The following is a 22,374-nucleotide window of genomic DNA, read 5'->3' on the forward strand; positions in this document are numbered from 1 at the left end:
AATAGACTTTTTCTGTTGCACACAAGCTTATCAGAAATAATATTACAGAGTCATTCTCTTTATATTTTTTGACAGTAAAGAGTGTTTAAAATAATTAGAATTAAAATCTTAATGAAATTATTTCTTAAAAATCCTATTTTCACTTTCACAAAACAGCAAAAAGCTACATTGTATTGGATTTATTACTTAAATTTGTCACATTTTGTATAAATGAGTATGTAAATAAATTTTAAAAATTCTAAATTCTAGGCTCTATTCTCAGATTTACTAAATCAGAATTTTGGAGGATGATTTTTATATTCAGCCTGGCTTGGAAATCACTATATTATGAAGTGTTGAAGGATTATAGTTTTGGGCTTGAGGGTTGAACCTTGGAAACTCTTCTTTATTTGTTTAATAAATAAACTGTTCCTGTTTAACAAATCAACTATTCCTGTGTCTCTTACTGTTTCTCATTAAGAGAAATTTTTGTTGGATTTCCACTAGTTGGAAAAAAATCTTCATGTTTGGTTTATGTAATTGTCAGAAGAGAAATATCTTTTGCTTCAGAAGCTATATTGGTTGCTATTTTGTTTTTTAGCAACTTCGTTGGATAAATTACTTTAAAATCTTCCTCTTTGTGGATTAAGCAGAAAATAAATGTGGTATCTTTACTCTCATGATAGAGAATAAGATGTTATATATGACACTGAGTGTTCACATGATCTGGGATTTTGTGTAGAAGCATGATGGAAAAATTAATGAGCTTCATTAGAGTATAGTAAGTATACTATAGTAACAATTTAGGAATAGTAATTTTTCTTTAAAAATTGAGTACTGTATTCAATACTGAACCACTTCCCAATAATTCTTAACAACTTACCAGGAAATCAGTAAAAATGTAGTCATCTAGGCTTCAAATATTGGCAACACACTATTCTTTTAGAAGATGCATAGGTCTCAGTGAAAGACAAATACTGTATGATATCTCATATATCCGCATACATGAGGAATCTAAAAAATAAACTAGTGAATATAGCAGAAAAGAAACAGACTAGCAGATACAGAGAAGAAACTAGTGGTTACCAGGTGGAAAGGGAAGAAATGAGGGACAAGATAAATGCAGAGAATTAAGAGGTACAAAGAATTGTATATAAAATAGGGAAGCTACATGGATATGTAGTACAACACACAGAATATAGCCAATATTTTATAACAACTATGAATGGAATATAGCCTTTAAAAATTGTGAATTGTGCTGTGTTGCACACCTGAGACATATATTGTGCATCAAATATTCCTCAATTTAAAAAAAAGAAGAAAGGTCTCAGTTAACTGCAGGCTCACTGATTGGTTTGGTAGCACATGGTAGCCCTTTCTATTCTCATAATTATTAGAAATACTAGTGAGTAGGACTCAAGAATGAAGTTCTCTTCTATGGTGTTATCATGGCTATCTTCTTCATGGTAGTAAGGAATTATTGTGTTTTTGTCATTTTTCTTTTCTTACAGTTTGAGTATTCAAGGACAATAGCCATCTGACTTTGGTTTTTCAACATGCAGAACAGATCAGGATATTGCAGTTTTTGTTGTGTATTCTATAATAACCTGGAGCAGGTGAGAAGATCCTATTACTATGGTTATACCACAAAGGACCTACTCATAACTTTCGCTTCTTTTACACAATCAAATTCATTTAACAGACCATATTGAGAATCTACTAATGAGGAGATGTGGCTTGTAGGGATATGGCTGTGAACAAAAGCAGTTTCTTTTATTCATGAAGCTTACAGTTTGATGCACTAAGACAGAAAATAAGTAGTCACGTAAATTTAGTACATGGTGTGTCAGACTGTGATAAATGATATGAGGAAAATAAAATAGGGAAGAAGGTGCGGTTTTAGATTGAGTGGCCAGGTGAGGTTACAGAAATGACATTTGAGCTGAGATTTGAATGCAATGTGGGGATCAGGCTTGCTTATATCTTGGGGGGCAGAGTTTATAGGTTAGAGGGACAGGATAGCAAGGATAGAGACCCTGAGGCAGAAGGGTGGGATTACATTTCTGATAATAATTTGAAAGTCTCTTAAGTTGATAATGCCTTTAATACACCTAACTTACTGAATTCCCTGGTGGCTCAGACGGTAAAGCGTCTGTCTACAATGCGGGAGACCCAGGTTCGAGCCCTGGGTTGGGAAGATCCCCTGGAGAAGGAAATGGCAATCCACTCCAGTACTATTGCCTGGAAAATCCCATGGACAGAGGAGCCTGGTAGGCTACAGTCTATGGGGTCGCAAAGAGTTGGACACGACTGAGTGACTTCACTCAACCTACTGAATATCACAGCTTACCTAGCCTACCCTAAAAGTACTTGGAATACTTACATCAGTCTACAGTTGAGCAAAATCATTTAATGCAAAGCCTGTTTTATAATGATTGGGTAACATGTAATTTATTGAATACTGTACTGAAAGTGAAAAACAGAATGGTTGTATGGGTCATTTACCCTCCCGAGAGACTGGTCTCCCTTTGCCTTTGAATCCCCTTCCCTAAGCACAGGTACAAACCACTTGCTTGTTTTTCTTCCCTTCGTACCCTTCCTACCCTTCCTGTGTATCTCTCTTACAGCCATGGTTGTGCAGGAGTCCTTTTACTCATTTCCAGTTAGTTTTCAGGAAGAATTGTTTCACATGTAGATGTATTTTTGATATGTTCATGGGGAGAAGTGAGCTGCATGTCCTCTAATATTCTGCATTGATTTGCGCTCCCCTTAAATGGTTTTCAGATGAGTATTTTAGAATTGCTTTATATAAAGGGTATATCAATTTATACTTTTACCAGGAGTATGATGAATCTATATTGTGATGCTCTCAATGCTAATGAGTATTACCCATTAGTATGTTTACCCATTAGAATATTTAGAAACATTCATTTTCTTTTTATTTCCCAGCATCTATCCAGTGACTATCACAGATCCTTGATCACACAGAAAAGACGACGGATGGGTGCTGCTAGTTTGATGGAACGTTTCTTGCAGGATGTACTGCAGCACCACCCGTGTCGTTATCAGGAAAGCAGGTAGAGTAACTGAGTGAAATAATATTAGTATATTCATGTGTGCCAAGTTGCTTCATTTGTGTCCAACTCTGCGCGACCCTGTGGACTGTAGCCCCACCAGCCTCCTCTGTCCGTGGGATTCTCCAGGCAAGAATACTGGAGAGGGGTGCCATGCCCCTCTCTAGGGAATATTAGTACGTAGTTATATATTACAGTGGATGTTTGTGTTAACATCCTAATATTTCCTAAAGTGAATCTTTGAATCAGGGAATATAACGTGAACCTTTATCTAGTAACTTATCCTTGCAGTTGTTTAAACATTTTTCCTAAGTTAAGTAAAAAAAATCTCACTCTAAAAGATATGGACTATACTATGCTTTTTCTAAAGAAAAGTCAGGCCAGTAAATATGTATCATCAAGGATGCCACAGGATTAAGCAGGGTAAAAAGGTGGGAACAAACATAACTTTAACAAGATTAGTAACCAAAAGTTGGTGATAGTAGCTAAGTAAGGATAGTCAAGGTAAAAATTTATTCCACATTAATGGAACTATTTGCTAACTCTGTGCTACTCTGTAAAACGGAATTGATTATTTTTATAATTTGTCAGTATCTTGATAGCTTACTCTTTTATTAATACATTTTGCTTGTTTTAATAAAAAATCTTTTGATAACATTTTAAAAAGTTAATGTCCTATGTTGAAGAAGAACTTTGGTAGAAAATCAGATTATGTACTTGGATGAGTTTGCTGCTACAGCTGTTAAGGTAAAGCAACATAGATCATTAGCACACCTGTACAGTATTAGTTGACTTTAGTCCTAGCAGCAGAATAAAGGGTAAACTTCTTGCACACTTTGCAAGTCACCAACCTAAAACTTAGCAAATGACGAAAAAGTTATGATGGGGAAAAGTTAGGAAAAAATATTTGTTTTCTTAGCTGGTGGAAAGATGGAATTAACCTATCTTGAGGTCAGTATAAATTACCAGTTTATAGTGTATATAAAAAATGCTTCAACAAACATATTTGTACATCCAGCTCTTTCTGTGGGGTAGACTTCTAGACTGTGAACTTTTGGGCTAAAGTTTATGGACATTAAAATAGTTTTTATTTTTTAACTTTTCATTTTAGAATAATTTCAGACTTAAAAAATTTAGTTGCGAACTGGTACAAGGGATTTTTCTTGTGTAATGTTCACCTAGCTTCCCCAAATGTTAAGTCTAAAATAACCACAGTGGACTTCCCTAGTGATAGTGGATAGGAATCTGCCTGCCAGTGCAAGGGTCACGGGTTTGATCCTTGGTCCGGGAAGATTCCGCATGCCATGGAGCAACTAATCCTGTGTGCCACAACTAGAGCCTATGAGCCGCAACTACTGAAGCCCGCGGGTCTAGAGTCTGTGCTCTACCACAAGACAAGCCAGTGCAGTGAGAAGCCCGTGCTCCTCAAGGAGTAGCCTGTTCCCTGAAACTAGAGAAAGGCTGCACACTAGCCAGGAAGACCCAGTGCAGCCAAAAATAAGCAAGAAAAATAAAATAACCACAGTATAGTGATCAAATCCATGAAATCACCATGATACCACACTACTTATAGAACTCATTCAGATTTTGTCAGTTGTGTTTACTAATGTCCTGTTTTGGGGACCAACATTCCATCCAGGACCACTCAGTGCATTGAATTGTCACGTTTCTGTACTTTCCCATAATCTTGAGTTGCTCCTTAGTCTGTCTCTGCTTTTAAGACCTTGACACTTTTTAGAAGAGTACTGACTGGCCGGTTATTTTGTAGGATGTTTTCTAAATTTGAGTATGCTTGATGTCTTTTTATTTTGTTGATGATGTCCTTTGTTGTGCAAAAGTTTTAAAGTTTAATTAGGTCCTGTTCATTAATTTTTGCTTTTATTTCCATTGCTCTATGAGATGGATCCAAAAAAATATTGCTGTGATTTATGTCAGTGTTTTGCCTATGTTTTCCTCTAGGAGTTTTATAGTATCTGGTCTTACATTTAGGGTTTTAATCCATTTTGAGTATATTTTCGTATATGGTGTTAAGAGAAAGTTTTAATTTCATTCTTTTTCATGTAGCTAGCTATTCAGTTTTCCAAGCATCACTTATTAAAGAGACTGTCTTGCCTCCTATGTCATAGATTTGGGCTTCCCTGGTGGCTCAGATGGTAAAGAATCTGCCTGCAGTGCAGAAGACCCAGGTTCGATCCCTGTGTTGGGAAGATCCCCTGGAGAAGGGAATGGCAACCCACTCCAATATTCTTGCCTGGAGAATTCCATGGACAGAGGAACCTGGCCGGCTACAGTCCATGGGGTCCCAAAGAGTCAGACACAACTGGGTGACTTCCACTTGTCATAGATTGAGCATAAGTGTGTAGGTTTGTTTCTGAACACTGTTCTGTTTCATTGATCTATGTATCTATTTTTGTGCCAGAACAATACTGTATAGATGACTGTAGCCTGAAGTCAGGAAGCATGATTCCTCTAGCTCTGTTCTTTCTCAAGATTGTTCTGGCTGTTGAGAGTCTTCTGTGTTTCCATACAACTTTTAAAATTATTTGTTCTAGTTCTGTGAAGAAAACCTTTAGTGTTTAGATAAGGATTACAGTGACTCTGTAGATTGCCTTGGTAGTATGTTCATTTTAACATTGATTCTTCCAGGAACGCAGTGTATCTTTCCATCTGTTTGTACCTCTGTCAGTTTCTTTCATCAGTGTCTTATAGTTTTCTGAGTACAGATCTTTTGTTTTCTTAGGTAGGTGTATTCCTAGGTATTTAATTCTTTTTTGATGTGGTGGTAGATGGGATTGTTACTTTAACTTTTCTGATAGTTTGTTGTTAGTGTATGCAGTAGATTTCTGTATACTAATTTGTATCCTGCAACTTTATCAATTCATTGATGAGTGCTAATTTTTTTTGGTGGTATCTTTAAGATTTTCTATGTATAGTATTATGTCATCTGCAAACAATGACAGTTTTACTTCTTCCTTTGCATTTTGGATTCCTTTTGTTTCTTTTTCTTCTCTAGATTCTGTGACTAAGACTTCTAAAACTGTTCAATAAAAATGGTGAGAGTGGGCATCCTTGTCTTGTTCATCCTTTTCTTGTCTTAGAGGAAATGCTTTAGACTTTTCACTGTTGAGTATGATGTTAGCTGTGGATTTGTCATAAATAGCCTATTTTGTTGAGATATCTTCCCTTTATGCCCTCTTGCTGGAGAGTTTTTTTGAAATCATAAATAGATGTTGAATTTTGTCAAAAGCTTTTTCTGCATCTACTGAGATCATCATATGGTTTTTATTCTTCAGTTTGTTGATGTGGTATACCACAGTGATTGATTCTGCAGATATTAAAAAATCCTTACATCCTTGGGGTAAATCCCACTTGATCATGGTGTGTGATCCATTAATGAATTGTTGGATTTGATTTGCTAATATTTTGTTGAGCATTTTTATGTCTATGTATCAATATAAGTGATACTGACCTGTAATTTTTTGTGTGTGTGTGATATCTTTGTTTGGTATAGCATCAGGGTGATGCTGGTTTCATAGAATCCTTTGGGATTTTCAACTTGTTTGATTTTATGATTCTACCTTCCTTTCTGTCCTTAGCCAAATGTTACAAAATTAATTTATTTTGAAACTCTCTGTTGTAGGAATCTGGCCCAGGATAGAAAGAACATAGAATTTATTATGCATTGAAAAATCTTAAACGGATGTCAAAATATTTTAATGGAATTTTCCCCCTTATTTTTTAGATCAATGCAAAATGAGAGACTTCATATGACTACTGTGTCACCTTCAGAAGTGGTTCCTAATGATGATTTTAGTCCTGAAATAAAGACTGAGGATGCTGCTGGAGTCAGAGAAGAGATATCTACCAAGGCATCTGAACCCATTGAAAAGGTGTATTCTAGGCCTCAGGAATATATGCATAGTGTTTCAGATCGACCATCAGTTATTCAAAAACTGGAAAAAGGACAACAGCATCCCTTGGAGTTCATTCATAAAATTGGGAGCAGTGTGAAAGAGTTTAATCCAGTTGGTATTAGTCACAGTACAAATAATAGACAAAGTGTAATATGTTCGTCAGTGATTTCTAATGCTCCTGTTAGTTGTTCACCTGAAAGTTCTCATGAAAGACCAGTTACAACTGACACTACTTCTGGTTTGTCACTTGGAGTCCATTTGGATTTAGTTAACAAATGTGACCCAAACAAAGCTGACAAATACCTTAAACAGCTAAACAAGGGCTCTAGAAACCCTATGCTACCATCCCATCCAGAAACTTCTTCAGTTCCATATCAGAAACCTAAAGAGTTAAACAGAAAGTCTTTATGTGTAAACTCAGATAAGTTGACCTTACGGGAAGATGTAAATTCTCAGACTAAAGCTTTGTCAACTGACTTTAAAGTCCATGAATTTGTGAGTACTGAAAACTCTTTAAAATTGGAATCTCTTTCTAAATTTGCAGTGAATCCAGTAGTCAACCTGAGTAAAACTGACATGCCTTCTAATAAAGGAATCTTTGAAGATGACATTCCAAAGCACCATGAGAAATTCTTTCCTAATATGGATCATAACCAGGAAGGAAAGCATTTGGTTTTTAACAAGTCAGCCTTTTGGGAACAGAAGATCGAAGTGAGTTCTGAAATGAAGTTTGCTGGTGGCTCTCCTCAGTCAGCATCTGATCACTGTGAAGAGGCTGAACCAGACCTTGGCAAGGGGGAGCAAACTGACCAAGATAAGAACTGTGAATCAAGAGATTCTGCAGTAAGTTTTGATGGCAGTTCCTCTTTTTATTCACTGATGGACCAATCCAAAGTGACTGTTGAAGAAATAAACCTTTCAAAGGAAGTACATACTGATTTGCAATATAAGAATAATACATCTTATATTTCTGAAAGAAGCTCTGATTGTGATGACTCCTTTCAGGTGACTACCAGCAAAACTCAAGTGAAAGATGAAAGTGTTCATAAGGTAATGCATATTAGGCTGGTTGATGAAAGCTATGAATCCAGCGATTCTGAGATGAATTTTGATTGTGATGCTTCACTTCAGTCAACTGATGACTGCCTCCAACAGCCTGAGAAAGAAGTAAACCTTCCTAAGGGGGTGCTCGTTGGCTTGGTTGATATGAACTATGGATCTAGTAGCTCTGAAATAAGTGCTGATTCTGTTTTCTCGCTTCAGTCAATGCCTGGCCAATTCCCAGTGACTGTCACAGAAACAGAACTTCAGAAGAAGGTTCACATTAGCTTGGTTGATAAGAACTATGGATCGAGTTGTTCTGAAACAAGTTTTGATTGTGATGTTTCTCTTCAGTCATTCTTCGACCATCCTCACATGGCTGTCAGTGAAAGAAACCTGGAGGATAGGCCTGTCTCTCTAAAAGATAGTCATTATAAACCCAGTAGTGCTAAAGCATATCTTGATTGTGATGTCTCTCTTGAGACCTTGTCTGATGGACCTCAGAAGGATGTTGAAAATATCAATCTTTGGAAAGAAAAGAATGACCTTGTGGATATGAACTGTGAATTTCATGGTCCTGAGATAAAGTTTCATTTGATGAAAACAGATCCTCAGTTGGTGCCTGCCCAATCCCAAGTTGCAGTTAAAGAGGTAAATGCTCAGGAAGTAGCTATTGACCTGGAGAACAAGAGTATTAAGTCTAGCATTTCTGATCTCAGTTTTGATTCTCACCCTATGGGCTCTCGTGGTGAAATAAATCTGAAAGCATTAAATGTTGACATGGAAGTTAAGAGCTATGGATGTTCCAGTTGTAAGTCCACTTTTGACTCCGATTCTTTTATGTCAGTTTCTGAGTATCCTGAGATGGATGTTGAAGAAATAAATAAGAAGCATGTTAACTTGGATGATGAGAGCTTTGAATCAATTAGTTCTGAAATAACTTTTTATTCTGATAGTCCTCTTCACCCAGTAGTTGACCAATCTCAAGTAACTGTTTATGAGGAGGATCCTATTGATCTGGAAAATAAGAGTAATGAATCTCGTGTTTCTGAAATAACTTTTGATTCTGGTGTGCCTCTTCATTCAGGGACTTATCAACCTGAAGTAGCGGTGAAAGAAACATTCATTCAGAAAGAAGTGTGTACACACTTAGGAGAGAAAGATGATGCACCCACCAGTTCTGAAATAAGTTTGACTTCTTATATCCCTTTTCACTCAGTGATTAAGCAGCCAGAAGAAGCTGTTAAAAACCTAAATCCTCAAAATGAAGAGTGGCTACACTTAGAAAATAAGGGAAATGAATCTAGTGATTCTGAAATGTTTGATTATGATATTTTTCGTTCAATGACTGGACATTCTGAAGATCCTATTAAAGAAAGAAACCTTCAGAAAGGGGAGAATATACACTTAGAAAATAAGGATAATGTACCTGTTGTTTCTGAAAACAGTTTGAAATCTGGTATTCCTTTTCATTTAGTGACTGGTCATCTTTCCATAGCTATTAAAGAAATAAACCAAAAAGAAGAACATGTAAATTTAACAGATAAGAGTAATAAGTTAAAAGTTTCTGAAACAAGTTTGGATACTGATATCCCTGTTCAGTCAGTGACTCACAAACCGGAACTGATTGTGAAAGAACTAGGGCTTCAAAAAGAAAAGCATGCTAAGTTAAAAGGTCAAAGTGCTGAATATAGTGGTTCTGAAATAAGTTTAGATTCTGATTATTCAATGACGGAACCTCAAATAACTGATAAAGAAGTAAGTGTTCAGAAAGAAGAACATGTTTTTCTAGAGAACAAGAGTGATAAATATAGTAGTTCTGAAATAATTTTGGACTCTGATGTCCCTCTTCAGTCAATGAATGAAAAACCTCAGACAACTGTTTTGAAGGACGACCATGTTGACCCAAAAGATGAAAGTACTGGACCCAGAGGCTTTGAAAAAAAATTGAATACTAATAACCTTCTTCATTTAGTCATTGACCAACCTCAACTAGGCCTTTTGAAGGAAAAACATGTTCATTTGGAAGATACAAACAATGAATCTAGTTATGGTAAAATGGATTTTGATTCTGCTGACCCTCTTCAGCCATTGACCGAACAATTTCAGGAAGTGGTTGAAGAAACAAAAGTGCAGAAAGAAGAGGATATGAGCCTGAAGAATAAGGTTGATGAACCTAATGATTCTGAATTAATATATAATTCTGATGTTTCTCTTCCATCTGTGTCCAGTCAACCTAAAGTGGCTGTTAAACGAATAAACCTCAAGAATGAAAATCATGTGTACTTGAAAGATAAGAACAGGCAAGATAGTGGTTTTGCAATGAGTTTGAATTCTGATCTCACGGATCAGTCAGTAGTTGATCATCCTCAGATAACTATTTTGGAGCAAAAGCATACTGAACTAGGAGATAAGCACAATCAATCTTGTGGTTCTGAAATAAATTTTAACTCTAATGACCCCTTTCAATCAGTGGCCAACCAGCTTAGACAAACTGTTAAAGAAATAAGCCCTTGGAGGGATGAAGTTGACATGGAAGATAAGAGAGATGAACCTAAGCATTTTGAAATTGTATCTGACTCTGATGTCTGTTTTCAGTCAGTGGCTGGCCAAACTGAAGTTGTTAAGGAGGTAAACCTTCTGAAGGAGCATGTTGACTTGGAAGATAAGGTTGTCAAACCTAGTGATTCAAAAATAGACTTTGTTTCTGATGGACCTCTTCAATCTGTGGCTAATGAAGTTCAAGAGGCTGTTACAGAAATGAATCTTCTGAGGGAGGGACCTGTTCGTCTGAGTGCTAAGAGCTATGAACCTAATGATTCTGAAATCATTTTTGTTGCAAATACCCCTCTCCAGTCAGTGGTTGAGCCACACCACGATTTGGAAGAGCAACAAACCAGTTTGGAAGACAAAAGCAATGATCCTTGTGGTCCTAAGATAAATTTTGTTTCTGAATATCCTCTTCAGTCAGTGACTGGCCAGCTTCAAAGAAAAGCTGTTAAAGAAATAGGTCTTTGGGAGGAAGACCATATTTACCTGGAAGATAAGAGATACAAACTAGGTGATTTTGAAGTAAGTTATGATTCTGATGTTGACTTTGTAGCTGGTCATTCTGCTGTGGCTGTCAAAGAAATAAACTTGCAAGAGGAGGATCAGAATGACCTAGAAAATAAGAACTGTGAACTTAGTGTTTCTGAAATAAAATGTGATTCTGGTGTTCATCTTCAGTTAGGAGTTGACCAACCTCAGGTGGTTTGCAAAGAGATAAATCTTCAGATGGAAAAGTATCTTGGCATGGAAGAGGTTAGTGAACCTAGGGATTCTGAAATAATGTGTGGTTCTGATGTTCCTCTTCAAATAGTGATAAACGAACTTGAAGAGTCAGACAGAGAAACAGATAAGATGCTGTTTATGGACCTGACGGCAAGTGATAATGACTGTGAAATGATTTCAGATTCTGATGTCCCTTTTCAGCCAGTGATTGACTCGCCTCAAAGGACTGTCAAAGAAATCAGCTGTATAAATGCAGAAAGTTTTGACCTAGATGAGAACTGTGACTCTTGTGATTCTGAACTAAGATATGTTTGTGAAGCCTCTCCTCAATCAGTGACAAACCATTCCAAAAAGGTCTTCAAAGTAGTAAAGCAGAAGCAAGACTATATTATTCTGGAAGAGACAAGCTCTGAGCCTTATGTTTCTGAACTGAGTTTTCAAATTGATTCCTCTCATCAGTCCATGACTTACCAGTCGCAAGAATCTGAAAAAAAAAAGGCAAAATATAGTGACCCCAAAGACAAGAGCTGTCAATCTAGTGGTCCTAAAAGAAACTTTGAATGGGAGGAGACTTCTCAGCCAGTAACTCGGCAACAGCAGAAGGTTGACAAAGGAGTCAGCCTTTGGGAAGATGTAGAAAATATTGGCCTAAAAGATAAGAACTGTGAATCTGGTGTTTCTGCGATGGATTGTAATGCATCTCCTGGATTGGTGATCCATCAAATGCCTGATCAAGAAAACCTTTTGAAGTTAAAACATACTGATCCAGAAAGTATGAACTGTGAAACTTGTGGTTCTGGGGTGAAGTTTCAGCGTGATCCTTCTCTCCAGTCTGGCAATGGCCGGCCTCAAGAAGCTGTTAATAAGATCAACCTATTTAAGAAGATGTCTTTTGACCAGAAAGAAACAAATCATAATAATTCCCATTCAGACTCTGTTCTTGTGGTTGATTCTATAAGGAACTTGGAAAAAGCAAAGGAGGTCATAGAAGATGATCTTCATGAACTACTTCCTGAAGACTTGCCTCCTGTCCCTCCTTCATTTGTGGGGAAAACGCGGTCTCAGATATTGAAAGAAGATGATGTGCAAATGAGTGCTCTTGTGAAGGAATTTAAGAAAGATAATTTCTACTGTTACTTTGTTAGCGACTGTGAGATGAGAAAAAGGAAAAAAAATTTTTTGAATGAAGAAAAAAAGATGACCTGGACTGACCTCAATCAGGACACCACATCAATTCAAATTCTCTCAGATTGTGATGATAAAGAGGGTGGTACTTCACATATTGATGACTTTTCAGTGGCTTTAGATAAACCTAACCATCATCCTTCAACAGAAAGGAATCATGAACAAACATGGCAAGTGGCCTCTCAAGACCAGGCTATAAAAGATAGGCATGGAACTCAAACCAATCTCACAAGTCAACGAGGGACAAAAAGAATCAGTGGACAAGAGAAAGACTCTCCAGTAAGGAAGTATTTACTTTTACAAAACAACTGGAAAACAAGAGAGAGAGTTAAAAAAAAAGAATTTCCTGAATCATGTATTGGCGTTTTGAAGCCTTTGCAATCAAATACCTTAATTTATATTCTTTCTTCAAATATTAAGTTGGAGAAAGGTGAATCCAACCGCGTCTCTAAAAGGAGGCACTGTAGTAGAAATAATTGGGATATTAACATACAGTACAAATTTAACCAGACTTCCTTTAATTGTTATGACCCATTGAATAAGCACATTGTAATTGATCCTCCTCTGAACATAGAAGTACCAGGGTCTGACAGGAATAATTGTGTTGAAATGCATGTTAGCCACTTAAATTCTAATGCAGAAGATAATGATCCTTATGTACAAAGCTCTGCTTCAGTACCTTTTATGACAGTGTCAGTAGGACATGAACTAAAGTCAGGTCAGGAGGCCAGTGAATCTTCTGTGTTTCCAGAAAAATCCAAGATTTTTAGTTCTAGTGAAATTTCGAGGGAAAGTAATTTCCAGTCAACTTTTTCAAGTCGTGATGTTGCCAAAACCTCATCAAAATCATTTAGAAAAAAGTTTTTGAAAAGTAAAAGCAAAAATCAGAGAAGGAAGGTATCAACTAATAATAAGCCAGATTTTCCCAAAAAAGGTTGTAGATCAGTTATTCCCCAGCAAAATATCAGAATTGCTTCAGAAAAACGGTCGATTTGGATTCAGAGCAAACTAAGTGATATAATTAAAAAGTATATTCCAAAATACTCTGTTTTTTTGCGTCACAAATATCAGTCCAGGAGCACTTTTGTTAGGATGCATATTAAGAAGAAAAAACCTAATGTTAGTAGGTTAAAGAAGGCAAAGAAACCAGCTAATACGCTCTCAAACACCTCAGTTCTGTCAGCAGGAGCTGAAGAGCAGTCACGAGCTATAGCAAGCTCTTCTAGGCAACGTGTGCAGACCTCTTCCAGCGTTGCACGAAGTAAGAAGAATGATAATAAAAAACACCCTAGAAGACAACAGAGAAAGCCGTGTAGACCTATCAGAACATATGATTTGAGAAGTTTGTTTTCTGGTGTACCGTATTCGGATAGAATGAAGACTCGATTCTCTAACAAATTATGAGGTAATGAAGTAAACTAAAGGTGTTTCTGTTAAGGGCTGGTTGAAGAGTCAGTGCTTCAGTTGAAAATACATTCGGCACTTGGTGTACATAGCTTTCCTAACTGGTGGAAAAAATGAACCTTCATCTATTTTGCTATAGCCTTATTTTTCAGGACTTTTAATATTCATTTAAAATTAGTGTTAGGGTGTTTTTTTTTTTTTAATGCCCTTTGTCCCTTTGTTGTGGAAGAGCTTCATCTTAATTTATATTACATAATTTAGCACAATATATATACCCTTTTCTGCCTTCAATCGTGTCCCATTTATTTTTTATGATTGTGTCTCATGTCAGCAGCTTAAAATACTGCAAGGATGAATGTGGCAAACATAAAATGCTATCTTATTATTTACTTTTTAAAAATTGGAACAGATGAATATGAATCGAGTCTTCTGTGTGTTTCAAAGTAGTGTTGTCAATGTCATATTCTAACTGGGTAGTTAAAAAGAAGTTCTAATAGATTATCTCAGCTTTTGAATGGGATTAACCTAAATAATCACACACAAAATACAATTTATCTTTCTTTCAGAAGCGTTACAGAGAATGAGATTTCATTAACTTTAATCCAGTTTTAAAAAAACTGCCTGGTGATTTAAATACATAACAGACTCCTGTTTCTTTTAAACTGTATCTGCAGGCCTTCAACTTTCTTCATTGAGATACATCCATATTGTATATATACAATATCTGTAGGTTTTTCTTTAGCATTACTAGATCTTACGGGGAAAAGGATCTTGCCAGTGTGATTATGCTTTTCTACCAGCTTGCCTGGTGGCTCAGGTGGTAAAGAATCTGCCTGCAATGCAGGAGACCCAGGCTCGATCCCTGGGTGGGGAAGATTCCCTGGAGAAGGAAATGGCAATCCACTGCAGTATTCTTTCCTGGAGAATTCCATGGACAGAGAAGCCTGGCGGGCTGCAGTCCATGGGGTCGCAAGAGTTGAACACGACTTGGCAACTAAACCACCAACACCAATAAAACTGATAACCTAAGTGTAGCCCCATTTTGCTAGTGAAAAGCTGTATTTGTACATTGGTTTGGCCTTCCTTCAACTTGCTAACTGATTTTAATAGTTCAAATGAAAGATGTCAAGATATGCAGTTTAGGTCTGACATACTCAAAAAATCTTTAGATCTTTTATTCAGGGACACTGGTTGTGCTGATACAGATTCATTCAATTATCCTACTAAGTCAAGGAAACTGGATGCTTTTCTGTCATTGATGCTAAAAGGGAAACATGACTTTTAGCTTCTATATTGTATAAACCATATTTGAAACTTGATCAGTATACCATGATTTCAGAAATAAAAATGTGTTACTTCAGAATTAAGTACAGTGTAACAGTTAGTTCCTAAATGTAGCTTTATTTCAGGGGCCATTATTTAGCCTGTGGGTATGTTATGGACATTGTATTGTATTAATAATTTCTTTTAGTTCTGTTCAGTTGCTCAGTTGTGTCTGACTCTTTGCGACCCCAGCATGCCAGGCTTTCCTGTCCATCACCAGCACCCAGAGCTTACTCAAACTCATGTCCATCGAGTCGATGATGCCATCCAACAATGTCATCCTCTGTCCTCCCCTTCACCTCCTGCTTTCAATTTTTCCCAGCATCAGGATCTTTTCCAGTGAGTCAGTTCTTTGCATTAGGTGGCCAAAGTATTCCAGTTTCAGCATCAGTCCTTCCAATGACTATTCATGACTGATTTCCTTTAGGATGGACTGGTTGGATCTCCTTGCTGTCCAAGGAACTCAACGAGAGTCTTCTCCAACACCACAGTTCAAAAGCATCAATTCTTTGGCACTCATCTTTCTTTATAGTCCAACTGACATCCATGCATGACTGCTGGAAAAACCATACCTTTGACTAGACGGACCTTTGTCGGCAGAGTAATGTCTCTGCTTTTTAATATGCTGTCTAGGTTGGTCATAGCTTTTCTTCTAAGGAGCAAGCGTCTTTTAATTTCATGGCTGCAGTCACCATCTGCAGTGATTTTGGAGCCCCCCCAAATAGTCCCTCACTGTTTCCACTGTTTTCCCATCTATTTGCCATGAAGTGATGGTACCATATGCCATGATCTTAGTTTTCTGAATGTTGAGTTTTAAGCCAACTTTTTCACTCTCCTTTTTCACTTTCATCAAGAGGCTCTTTAGTTCTTCTTTGCTTTCTGCCAGAAGGGTGGTGTCATCTGCATATCTGACGTTATTGATATTTCTCCCAGCAATCTTGATTCCAGCCTGTGCTTCATCCAGCCTGGCATTTCGCATGATGTACTCTGCATATTAGTTAAATAAGCAGGGTGACAATGTACAGCCTTAACGTGTTATTTTCCTGATTTGGAACCCATCCGTTGTTCCATGTCCAGTTCTAACTGTTGTTTCTTGACCTGCGTACAGATTTCTCAGGAGCCAGGTCAGGTGGTCAGGTATTCCTCTCTGAGAATTTTCCACAGTTGTTGTGATCCATACAGTCAAAGGCATTGGTGTAGTCAAAGTAGATGTTTTTCTGGAATTCTCTTGCTTATTCTATGATCCAGTGGATGTTGGCAATTTGATTTCTGGTTCCTCTGCCTTTTCTAAATCCAGCTTGAACATCTGGAAGTTCACTATTCATGTGCTGTTGAAGTGGCTTGTTGAAGTACACTATTCATGTGCTGTTGAAGTGGCTTGTTGAAGTACACTATTCATGGCTTAGAGAATTTTGAGCATTACTTTGCTAGCATGTGAGATGAGAGCAATTGTGTGGTAGTTGTACATTCTGGCATTGCCTTTCTTACTGATTGGAATGAAAACTGACCTTTTCTAGTCTTGTGGCCACTGGTGAGTTTTCCAAATAATTTCTTCTAGATTTAAAGCAGTAATTAGATTAAAAAATGGACAAATGTTTATATTTTTAGTTGCAGAGCAACTTCAACTTACCCTATATTCAAATATTTTAATTTCTTTTCTTAAAATATCACTGTCAGCTGCTAATTTGGAATAATCCTGCAATTTTAATTTAGAAAGAAAACTGTCTTACTGATTAGGAAGTAAATAAACTCCAGTACTCTTGCCTGGAAAATCCCATGGACGGAGGAGCCTGGTAGGCTGCAGTCCATGGGGTCGCTAAGAGTCGGACACGACTGAGCGACTTCATTTTCACTTTTCACTTTCATGCATTAGAGGAGGAAATGGCAACCCACTCCAGTGTTCTTGTCTGGAGAATCCCAGGGACGGTGGGGCCTGGTGGGCTGCCGTCTATGGGGTCGCACAGAGTCGGACATGACTGAAGCGACTTAGCAGCAGCAGCAGCAAGCAATTAATTCATAAAAATATTCTACTTGTGGGTATTGGTGTTTTTTTTCCCCTATGAAGTAGACATGTAATTCTCTTGAGTACTGTTAATAGGCATTCTGCAAGCTTTTAGTGTCAGTTTAAAGGCAAGAGATCATATGGAAAAAAAATGTACCATGTGATTGTGATGTATCATATCTACTGTGATTACATCATTCAGAGAGGAAAGTTCTTATAATTCAACTGATCAAAAACTTGAAGAAAATTTACTACCATTTTTCACATTGGAAACTCTTCTAAGTACCTTTTTTTTTTTTTCCTTAAGAAGAAAAGGTTTATATCTAAAGTTTAAAGTATAAAATAGTCCTGATGATTTTAAAAAGCACTTTGAAATGTTTACTGAGTTCCTGTAGTCATTGTTATTTTAGACAGGCTTGAAAAGTTGAAATTGTAAATTTTATAATTTAAATAAGTAGTGAATAACTTTCAGAGTTTGGTAGGATACAAGAGTGTACCTTTGTCAAAATTTGTTTGGGCTTAATTTACATATTAGATAAAAATTGGATTTTTCTGTGTGTATTCAAGTATGCATTAAATTCTTTTAATAGTAAAAAATCAAATGATAACCATAGTGAGTGTTTTATTAATCTTGTCCTTGCATAAATGTTTTCTATAATTATTCCAAATTTTGTAGTATGTAGACAATGTGTAAAGTGTGTTTTGGACTTGTGTGTTTACATTTTTGTGTAACTCAGGCTCTGAGTGACATGATTTTGCTAAAGAGAAACTATATTTAAATACTCAAATGATTATATATTTCCATGTAAAATGAATGTGAAGAGTAATGTATTTTTTATAATGCAATTTAAAGAGTAAATTTGTTTTCAAAACTACCATGATAAAATTTATCAAATATTGAAATTTGCCTCTATTTTCTCTTCACGTTAGGAACTTTATCTGGGAATACTTAAGAAATGATAGAATAAGGAAAACAGAAATTCATTTTATAAACGTCATACAGATAATATAGGGGAATATAAATGTTGATGCCGGTGAGAAAATAATTTAACCAAAGATACATAGGCTATATTCGATGAAGTAGTTATTTCAAAGGAGTAGAATTAAACAACTTTGTCTTTGTCTGCTGGAGTGGTGTGTTAGCAGTTTTTCACTTTGTATACCTGTATGGAAAGAGTCCGTGAACAGATTGAATTCAGGAGGCAGTACCTGTGTCATTATTTGACGCCTACTGGAAGATAACTTGGTGCCTCCAATACCCTAGGGCATGTTTTAAAGAATGAGAAAACATGGAAGAGTGTACGTGTCTATGTCAGTGCCTTTGGCCTCACCAGTATTGGTTTCTAGAGTTTTGGTCCAGGATTATATTGGATTATATAAGGAGAAGTCTCTCTTATATATGTCTCTTAAATAAGAGACTTCTCCTTATATAAAAATGTTAATAAAGTAAAAATGTTAGTTGGAAGCCAATTTTCAATAAAGGACTTTTATGTATAGAAAAAATGTGGAAAACTGTGAAAAATCATGTAATTAAAAAAATCAGGAAATTACCCATCAAAATGTCAAGAAGATGAAAGGCTGAGGAGGAGTCTCAACATTTCCTTATACTTCATTGAGACCAAAAATCTTAGGGAAATAACAGTATATTTAATAATTTTCATGTGTTCTTATACTTGATTGTACATATTTAAAAAGTTCTCCTAAAGTCTTTTATTTACCTTGATTAGGACGAACTGTACTTTAATGCTGAATCTTTAAAGTATGAACTTGTACTTTTCTCTGTGTTTACCATTTATTACATGCATATTTGTTTACATGCGTTTTATTTTCTGAATTTTTAAGCTGGGCATGTGTATGTACATGTTGAGCCCTAAGTACCAGACTTGTTTGGTACTTTTGACCTAAATTGTTCTAAACTTTTGACCTGTGTTGTCTCATTTGATCTTCAGAGGGCCCTTTTGAGTTAGGAACTGTAATTGTGACTAAATAGCCGATGAGAAAATTAAGGCATTGAGCTTCAGTTTGGGGATTAAAGATGAATTGTTTTCTATAATCAAATGAGGATTACAAATAATCCCTATTCCCTTCCTAATCCCCAATTTCAGGCCACCCCTAATCTATTGTCTGTCTTTATAGTTTAGCTTTTTCTGGACTTTTCATACAAATGGCATCATATAATAAATTGTGTTTTGTGTCTGACTCTTTTTCATTTCCTGTAATGTTTTTTGGGGTTATTCATATAGCATGTAACAGTATTTGTTCTTTTTTAAATTGCTGAGTAGTATTTATAATTAATTTTTGATAAATCTGGTAACAGAACACTGGTCTTCTGATGACAAATACGATAAAAGCTATTAGGTGTGAGGTTAGATGTTCCTTTATGCCTCGTATACCTGTTATCCTCGATTACTACCCCAGATCCACAACAAACTGGATATCTGCCTTTGTGAGTGCTCTTATTCCATACTTGAATGCTTTATACTTCCTCTGTTTTTGACTCTTATTTTTTTTTACTGCTCTTCTTGGCATTCTTTTCATTGTGCTTCGTGAATTCTCATTTTCAGTGTCAACACATTACTTTCATTATGAATTGCTTACAAGTAACTAAACTGAGAATCATATCCAAGTTGCCCGTTTTCCTAATCTTACATGTACGATAAAGCCAGGAAGTGTTGATGATGGTACCGGTCATAGTGAAAGTTTCTTGTTTAAAATGACTATCCTACAGGGACTTCCCTGCCGGTCCGATGGTTAAGACTTCATGCTTCCACTAGAGGGGGTCTGGGTTTGATTCCCTAGTCAGGGAACTAAGATTCTGCATGTCGCTTGGTGCAGCCAAAAAAAAAAAAAAAAAAATTACTCTCCTACATAACCACAGTGTACCTTATCAAAATCCGGAAACCAGTGTTGATATGATTATTACCCTCTACTCCACCGGTCTCACTTGGATTTTACAGACTGCTCCAACGCATCCTCTATAGGTCCAGGATTTAATTCAGGATCACACATTGTCATGATTCTAATTTCCTTCAATATGGAACAGTTCCTCAGCCTTTCTTTGTATCTTATAACTTGACATTTTGAAGTGTACAAACAAGTTTTTTTGTGGAATGTCCCTTAGTTTGAGTTTGTGTGGTGTTTCTTTATAATGCTTTTTCTGTGGGCGGTGGGGTGGGGCAGAAAAATCTGTGGACTTCTCAGTGTATTATAACAAAAGTCATGTGATGTCAATATGAATAAATGTGATGATTGAAAATATCTAATTTTTGTTTTTATTTTAGAGTAAAAGCGTTTAATAATCTGAAATGGGGGCTCTCATATAAAGTAAATTATCAACTTTACTGAAAAAAACTTTACTGAAAAAGTTACATTTTTTTCACAGCTCAGCTTAGAGGCAACTGTGACTGTGAATATTTTATCTGTTACATTTATCTAACTGATCATAGATAAGGCAGTTACTTATTAATGTATTTAACAAATATTATTTAGACCTGTACTAAATGGGGAAACAGTGGAAATAGTGTCAGACTTTATTTTTTTGGGCTCCAAAATCACTGCAGATGGTGATTGCAGCCATGAAATTAAAAGACTCTTACTCCTTGGAAGGAAAGTTATGACCAACCTAGACAGCATATTGAAAAGCAGAGACATTACTTTGCCAACTCCGTCTAGTCAAGGCTATGGTTTTTCCAGTGGTCATGTATGGATGTGAGAGTTGGGACTGTGAAGAAAGCTGAGCACCGAAGAATTGATGCTTTTGAACTGTGGTGTTGGAGAAGACTCTTGAGAGTCCCTTGGACTGCAAGGAGATCCAACCAGTCCATTCTGAAGGAGATCAGCCCTGGGATTTCTTTGGAAGGAATGATGCTAAAGCTGAAACTCCAGTACTTTGGCCACCTCATGCGAAGAGTTGACTCATTGGAAAAGACTCTGATGCTGGGAGGGATTGGGGGCAGGAGGAGAAGGGGACGACAGAGGATGAGATGGCTGGATGGCATCACTGACTCGATGGGCATGAGTCTGAGTGAACTCTGGGAGTTGGTGATGGACAGGGAGGCCTGGCGTGCTGCGATTCATGGGGTCGCAAAGAGTCGGACACGACTGAGCAACTGAACTGAACTGAACTGATGTGCCTAGCCCTATGGTGGGTGCCCAGGATCCAAACATCAATTCAACAGGTCTCTAGTTGATCACTTTCATTATGTATATGAATGAAAGACAATTTCTGTAGTGGTAAGTCTGTGGAATTGCAACATAATTCTTAGGCTTTCAAAAGATCATTAAAAAACCTTATGTTAGATCAAGATAGTGCTCTTTGGCATTAAAGAATTCCTCAGCTTTCTACATTGAGGCCCATTGCAAAGAATTTCTCATGATTATCTTGGAAAGATTGTTTTTCTACTTTTGCATTATTATGAATAGTCTCTCCTGTGTTGGTTTGATGCCCCAGGATGAAGTGTTATTTATATAGACTTAGTTACCCATCTTATCACAGCACAAAAATGACTTCCTAAGGAAAAGTTTGTATTTTCATCAGATGTTTATTTGAAAAGATTCTAATTGAAGTATAAGACGATTTACAATATTATGTTAGTTCAGTTCAGTTCAGTCACTCAGTCGTGTCTGACTCTTTGCGACCTCATGAACACAGGCCTCCCTGTCTATCACCAACTCCCGGAGTTCACCCAAACCCATGTCCATTGAGTCGGTGATGCCATCCATCCATCTTATCCTCTGTTGTTCCCTTCTCCTCCTGCCCCCAATCCCTCCCAGCATCAGGGTCTTTTCCAATGAGTCAACTCTTCACATGAGGTGGCCAAAGTATTGGAGTTTCAGCTTCAGCATCAGTCCTTCCAATGAACACCCAGGACTGATCTCCTTTAGGATGGACTGGTTGGATCTCCTTGTAGTCCAAGGGACTCTCAAGAGTCTTCTCCAACACCACAGTTCAAAAGCATCAATTCTTCGGCGCTCAGCTTTCTTTATAGTCCAACTCTCACATCCATACATGACCACTGGAAAAACCATAGCATTGACTAGACGGACCTTTGTTGGCAAAGTGATGTGTCTGCTTTTTAATATGCTGTCTAGTTTGGTCATAACTTTCCTTCCAAGGAGTAAGCGTCTTTTAATTTCATGGCAAATAGATGGGGAAAGTGGAAACAGTGGCTGACTTTAT

The 22,374-nt window shown here is 36.9% G+C and overlaps 1 protein-coding gene and 1 long non-coding RNA gene across 2 annotated transcripts in view; one reads left to right on the forward strand and one right to left on the reverse strand.

Annotated features, from left to right (window-relative positions):
* The window catches only part of LOC132343216 (uncharacterized), a 38,005-nt gene that overhangs the window by 4,324 nt on the left and 11,307 nt on the right, over positions 1–22,374 (reverse strand). The window lies entirely within an intron of this gene.
* ZDBF2 (zinc finger DBF-type containing 2) lies at positions 1,508–20,453 on the forward strand. Its single transcript, XM_024981387.2, has 3 exons — positions 1,508–1,595; positions 2,929–3,056; positions 6,796–20,453. The coding sequence occupies exons 1-3, from the start codon at positions 1,536–1,538 to the stop codon at positions 13,868–13,870; spliced, it is 7,263 nt and encodes a 2,420-aa protein (XP_024837155.1). The 5' UTR covers positions 1,508–1,535; the 3' UTR covers positions 13,871–20,453.

The sequence above is a fragment of the Bos taurus genome, chromosome 2, assembly GCF_002263795.3.
Source record: "Bos taurus isolate L1 Dominette 01449 registration number 42190680 breed Hereford chromosome 2, ARS-UCD2.0, whole genome shotgun sequence".
NCBI lineage: Eukaryota > Metazoa > Chordata > Mammalia > Artiodactyla > Bovidae > Bos > Bos taurus.